This window comes from Lutzomyia longipalpis, chromosome 4 (assembly GCF_024334085.1).
Source record: "Lutzomyia longipalpis isolate SR_M1_2022 chromosome 4, ASM2433408v1".
NCBI classification, from domain to species: domain Eukaryota; kingdom Metazoa; phylum Arthropoda; class Insecta; order Diptera; family Psychodidae; genus Lutzomyia; species Lutzomyia longipalpis.
In genome coordinates, this window is record NC_074710.1 from 1,710,742 (window position 1) to 1,716,741 (window position 6,000).

General features: G+C 37.0%; 2 protein-coding genes across 2 annotated transcripts; one reads left to right on the plus strand and one right to left on the minus strand.

Moving 5' to 3' along the window:
• Positions 1 to 39: 39 nt before the first annotated feature.
• On the minus strand, positions 40 to 1,269 carry LOC129794421 (uncharacterized). Its single transcript, XM_055835173.1, has 3 exons — positions 565 to 1,269; positions 361 to 493; positions 40 to 218 (listed from the first exon to the last, which is right to left on the minus strand). The coding sequence occupies exons 1-3, from the start codon at positions 1,267 to 1,269 to the stop codon at positions 40 to 42; spliced, it is 1,017 nt and encodes a 338-aa protein (XP_055691148.1).
• Positions 1,270 to 2,285: 1,016 nt separating this feature from the next.
• Positions 2,286 to 5,651, plus strand: LOC129795543 (uncharacterized). Its single transcript, XM_055836930.1, has 2 exons — positions 2,286 to 2,873; positions 2,948 to 5,651. Exon 2 carries the CDS (start codon positions 3,471 to 3,473, stop codon positions 5,124 to 5,126), a length of 1,656 nt encoding a protein of 551 aa, XP_055692905.1. The 5' UTR covers positions 2,286 to 2,873; positions 2,948 to 3,470; the 3' UTR covers positions 5,127 to 5,651.
• Positions 5,652 to 6,000: the final 349 nt, after the last annotated feature.

The following is a 6,000-nucleotide window of genomic DNA, read 5'->3' on the forward strand; positions in this document are numbered from 1 at the left end:
CAATTTTTGTTAACAATTCACTTTTCTAGAATAAGTAATTTATATATTTTCTTCGTAGTCTAAATATCCACGATTTAAGAACGTTGGAAAGAATTTTGCCAGCTTCCTCTGTCTAGGATGATCAAGAGCATCCCTGAATCGTTCTGCATAACTCTTGCTATTTTCTGATGATGTATCGATTGATGCTAATGGACAATATGCAGTCCAATAGAACAAATCTATCAAAAAAATCATGTGAATTATTTCAGAACTTTTCTTAGTTTTTGATTTTATTACCGAATAAGCCCCATTGAAGAATTTCTCTGTGAAAATCAAAAAGAGTTGGGATTCGATGGGAAAATTTCAGTTCCTTCAGAATACGTTTGAACTCTCTGTGATAGCATTTGAGGAGGTAATCTCGGGAATTGATATTAACTTCTGGTTCACAAAATGTATTGAATGATGCAATGAGATCAACTCCAGGACTTAGCCATGAAACCAATTGATGATCAATCTAAGAAAAAAAAAAACAAATCATTGCAGAGATTAGTTCTAGGCTTGTGCTGAGAAATGAAACCTTCTTACAATTGAGCAATCTTCCATATTATTCCGAAAGAGGTAGTTATGCTTGTGACAATCACCGTGAGTTAGGACAAGAATTTGTTGATCTTCTGATGCATCAATTGTCATAAGATTTCGCATAGTTGAATAGTAATGAGGTTCAAATTTTCTCATTTTTTCCACAAATTCTGGACCTCCATCCCAGTCATTCCCGACTTCCATTAGCAACTTATACGCTCCTAGAGCAATGGAAATATGCTCCGATGATTCCTTGCACAAAAAGTTCTCATAAACTGATAAATCTCTTTTCAATTCGTGATGAATATAATAGGATAGGGCATGAAATCTAGCTAAATGTTCAAAAAGTAACTGACTCTGAGCCAATGAATAGTTTTCCGTATTTTTATCAAAGCCCTTTGGGGCCATATTCTCAGTTATTATTATCATTGGATCCATACTAAAGTGATACAATTTTGGGAAGAATAACCCAAATCCGTTAATGTTCTTTGCCAGCTTTGTAGCTTCACTTAGAAATTCTATGTAGAACTTTCCTTCTCTCTCAAACATTTGTTTCTGAAGTTTATCTGATATTCCAAAGGTGTTTGATCCAGAATCCGAAAGGATCTTAATGAAGGCATTGAACACTTGCTCAGGATTCTTCTTATTCTTTACAGTAGCCGTAAAAATCGCTGTATTCAAATTATCCCATATCTTTGTAAAATCTTCCATTTTAACATTCCACTCAATTTCTTCCATTGAATTTTCCACACGTTTCACATAATCACTGAAAATCCTTCCTAGATATTCATGAGTTAACCAAGTTGGTAATTTAGAAGTATTCTTCAGTTCACTCATTCTAACAACAATTCACAAAATTTTCACGGCGAAATACACAAAGCAACTGATTTTCTAAACTAACTCTGCTCCTTTTATATGGCATTCAATTAAGTTTTATTCTAATCATATTTACGTCTTATTTTAGAGCATTTATCTGACGTTAAACTATGTTTTTGTGATGATTTTGACAGCAGTAAAAACCACAAAAGAATTATTCCTTCGTCAATAAATTTTTTGGTTGTTAAACGTTTAAGTTAGACCTATTAGTGCAAGTTATTGTTTTAATTATAATTAGTTTCTCTTAACGATATAATTTTTAATTATCGGAAAGCTTAACCGCCTTATATGAGGCTGGAATTACGAAAAATTATGAAAATTATGGAGGGGAAATTTTTTATTAAGGTTTAGCCAGTGTTTTGGTTACTTAATAAAAATTTCGCCTTCCTAATAAAAAAATTTAATTTTTTGATATTAAATATTAACATGAAGTTATTATAGCTTAAAATAGCTAGAAGTTTCAAATGTTGACGTTATAGATTTTTTTAGAACGTATATTTTTACTTGTACCTTGTAGAACTTTCAGTGACTGTCTTCAAATATTTTTGATAATGTTTTTTTATTTTTGTTATTCCCTTTTTTTATTTATCATAAAAAATAATTAAACATAAAAAAACAATAAACATTTAGTCATCATCTTCATAATCTAAATATCCTCGATTTAAGAATGTTGGAAAGAATTTTGCCAGCTTCCTTTGTCGAGGATGATCAAGAGCATCCCTGAATCGTTCTGTAAAACTTTTGGTACTTTTGGGTGATGTATCAATTGATGCCAAAGGACAATATACGGACCAGAAGAATAAATCTACAAAATATAGTGTTCACGCCACATGACAAATATCGGCGCACGACTCCCAAACTTTTTTGCTATAAAAAAGTTTGGGATGACGTGGCGGAAAAAAAAAAAGAGAACTGTCAAAATTGTTGGGAAAGAATAAATTCGTTGTTTGTGAAAATTTACATTTAATTTTACATTTTTATACAGTCCGCTGCTAAAATTGCTTAAGTATTTCTTTGCCACACGTGTGCCATTAATTGTAGAAGTGGCAAACATTCAATCAAAGTGCTCAATACGTGAAAATTCGTGCTTATTGTGGCGCAGTGAACTTCCCCACGAGGCCGGAAGAAAAAATTTTTTTTTGTTCCTCCAAACCGGAGACATTTATTAACGCTGAGTATATCTGCAGGTGGGATATTTGCTGCCGGACAAAGAGACGACGCTTACTCCCTTAAAGTTGTGGGACCATTACTAACGCTGAGTATATCTGCAGGTGGGATATTTGCTGCCGGACAAAGAGACGACGCTTACTCCCTTAAAGTTGTGGGACCATTGCTAACGCTGAGTATATCTGCAGGTGGGATATTTGCTGCCGGACAAAGAGACGACGCTTACTCCCTTAAAGTTGTGGGACCATTACTAACGCTGAGTATATCTGCAGGTAGGATTATTTCACCCAACATTTTTTTGGTCCTTCGAGCCGGATACATTTATTAACGCTGAGTATATCTGCAGGTGGGATATTTGCTGCCGGACAAAGAGACGACGCTTACTCCCTTAAAGTTGTGGGACCATTACTAACGCTGAGTATATCTGCAGGTGGGATATTTGCTGCCGGACAAAGAGACGACGCTTACTCCCTTAAAGTTGTGGGACCATTGCTAACGCTGAGTATATCTGCAGGTGGGATATTTGCTGCCGGACAAAGAGACGACGCTTACTCCCTTAAAGTTGTGGGACCATTACTAACGCTGAGTATATCTGCAGGTAGGATTATTTCACCCAACATTTTTTTGGACCTTCAAGCCGCTCGAAGCTACAAGCAAGAAGTTTTAGTCGTCGATCCGTGCGAAGTCATACAACGCTTGATTTCATCAATGTGTGCGGAATGGAAGACAGCTTCGTCAGCGACCATGACCATTCAATATGACTTAAGAAGGATCCAACATTATTTGGACCTTCAAGCCACTCGAAGCTACAAGGAAGAAGTTTTTTTGTTTTCAATCCGTGTGAAGTCATACAATCTTTGATTTCATCAATGTGTGCGGAATGGAAGACAGCTTCGTTAGCGACTATGGCAATTCATTATGATTTAAGAAAGATATATCAAGACAGGATAAATGAGGTGGACACCGCTCTTGAGGAATTCGTCAAAAATCCTATGTTGTTGAGGAGACAGGAAGCGATAATTGAGTTAGAGACGCATAGAGAAATCATCAAACATCTCGAAGCAATGTTCAAAGAAGTTCAAGCAAGTATTATAAAGGAGACAAAAACTCTAGATATGAAGCAAAAGGAACAACTAGAACTATACAACTTCGGCACAAAATGCATAACTCGCTGCTCAAAAATCGCCAACCTACTCATCACGGCATACAGACAGGAGAAGATGCTTCCACCCAGACCAGGAGAAATCTCAAAGGTACAACTGACCACAACAAGGAATCAGCACCTAGAAGAACAAAGACTCCATAGGCAGGGAAATCAAAATGGATCATTAGAAAGGACATCTGCAGTTCCGCAAGTTTCTGATCTGGAATCGGCGAAAATTCTGAAGTTTACGAGATCCGAAGAGAAATGGCAATCATCCAGAAATCTCTGTGTGGTAAATTACAGCGAAAATCCTCACCTCACAAAGGCACAAGGGCTACAACCCCATCAAGTTGATATATCTAAATTCAATGTTTCAATTGATCTTTTCGTGAATTCATCTGTGCAAACAGCAGATGATGCCCTGAATCAATACACGCAACTTGAACCACAAGTGACAACTCTCGCAGGTTCAAGACCGATAAGTGGGGCAAGGGCCAATGTCCTATTCACAACGGCAACAGTGGATATCCCTGACAAATTCAACAGCAACAGGAAGTGCAGGATCATTCTGGACCCAGGATCACAAGTAAAATTCACGAGTGCCAACCTGAGCCAGCAATTGAAACCGAAATGCCAAACCACAAATTTTACTGTTGATGGGATCAATAAAAATTCTCAAAATCGCAACAAGGAGTCACAAAGGACGATTCTCAATGAGGAAAACGAGGCACAACCAGCCCAAGATGTATTATGCTCAGTCATGCAAATGATCACAAAGGATCAATCAAACTGGCGAGTAAATAAATTTAAAGTCCACACTCCGGGACAGTACAAATTAACTGAACCAAAGTGGCAAATCCATCTGAAAGATGACATGCTCATAGGGGGAGCAACGATTCAGAATTGGGTCGGAGAGAAGAAGTACGAAATCAGAAACGTCAAAATCATAGTACATAACGGTTTTCGTGGATCGGCGAAAGTCAACATTTCTTCCAAATTTCTCTCCCCAAAAATCACAGCATACAATTTTATCTGCATCAATGCAGAATTGTCTAAAGTGATGACAATTGCCTTCTATGCCGAAAACTGCCATGTTTGGACGGAAGCTGATGGGAATCTCAGTCAAGCAGACAACTCTAAGCCAAACCAGGAAGGATTAATTTGCCAGATGAACGAGGAACCACAAACTTCACAACGGAAGCATAGTTTCAAACGGCAACATCAGGCAAATTTAGTCTTGCAAAGGAGAACCGTCAAACAACAAGCAGAAAATCGTCTTGAGGATTCATTGGAAGAGATCAACCGAGGAACACCAATGATCACAACAATGGTAGGAGATCTGAGTAACACACAATCGTTGGAAGCGAAGGACAACCCCTGAGACTGAGTCGAAGATCCGTTGGAACGCATGAGGAATCTCAAGTGAAATACCACAAGTTCCCTCAAGGAGAATTCACAAAGCTCATCATACAGGAAGATCACATCAAATCGCTTTAAGTTGCTCACAATTCATTTTATGCATATTGGAATTATCCTATAGTGTTTGTGAGGACGTAAAAGGTGTAGGCAAATCAAACCAACAATTAATTACCCATAAGAAGACCAAGACATGTATCACGGAAGGGTTGATGGGGGAGCGATCTACTGCAAGGTCAGTTTGTTGGGTCGACGGAAACTCTAGAGGGTACGGTCGCGCACCCTATTCCGAAGATACTCGTATGGGGTTAAAGGGAATTTATTGGAAAAAAAAATCGTAAGTCTTCTTTGCATTTAAAATTTATTAAGTAAAATTTCTTTGGTGAAGGTAAATCTTAATCAGAAAGGGTCTTGAATTTTGAATTATGGGAAAAATCAATAAGGGTATAATTATTATTTATCTTATAATTATTTTATATAAAAAACTAAATTGAAATAATTTTAAAAAATATTTGAAGAAAAAAATGTAAACTTCGATCCCTTCACGTGTGGCAATGAAGGGGGAGAAATGTTCACGCCACATGACAAATATCGGCGCACGACTCCCAAACTTTTTTGCTATAAAAAAGTTTGGGATGACGTGGCGGAAAAAAAAAAAGAGAACTGTCAAAATTGTTGGGAAAGAATAAATTCGTTGTTTGTGAAAATTTACATTTAATTTTACATTTTTATACAGTCCGCTGCTAAAATTGCTTAAGTATTTCTTTGCCACACGTGTGCCATTAATTGTAGAAGTGGCAAACATTCAATCAAAGTGCTCAATACGTGAAAATTCGTGC

What these genes read in the sequence shown, in the direction of transcription:
- LOC129795543 (XM_055836930.1), top strand. Translation starts at nt 3,471, where the DNA reads ATGTGTGCGGAATGGAAGACAGCTTCGTTAGCGACTATGGCAATTCAT.
- LOC129794421 (XM_055835173.1), bottom strand. Translation starts at nt 1,269, where the DNA reads ATGGAAGATTTTACAAAGATATGGGATAATTTGAATACAGCGATTTTT. An exon ending in ATATGGAAGATTGCTCAATT is followed by an intron (nt 494 to 564) that starts GTAAGAAGGTTT and finishes TTTTTTTCTTAG; the next exon opens with ATTGATCATCAATTGGTTTC. An exon ending in CTATCACAGAGAGTTCAAAC is followed by an intron (nt 219 to 360) that starts GTATTCTGAAGG and finishes TTTTTTTGATAG; the next exon opens with ATTTGTTCTATTGGACTGCA.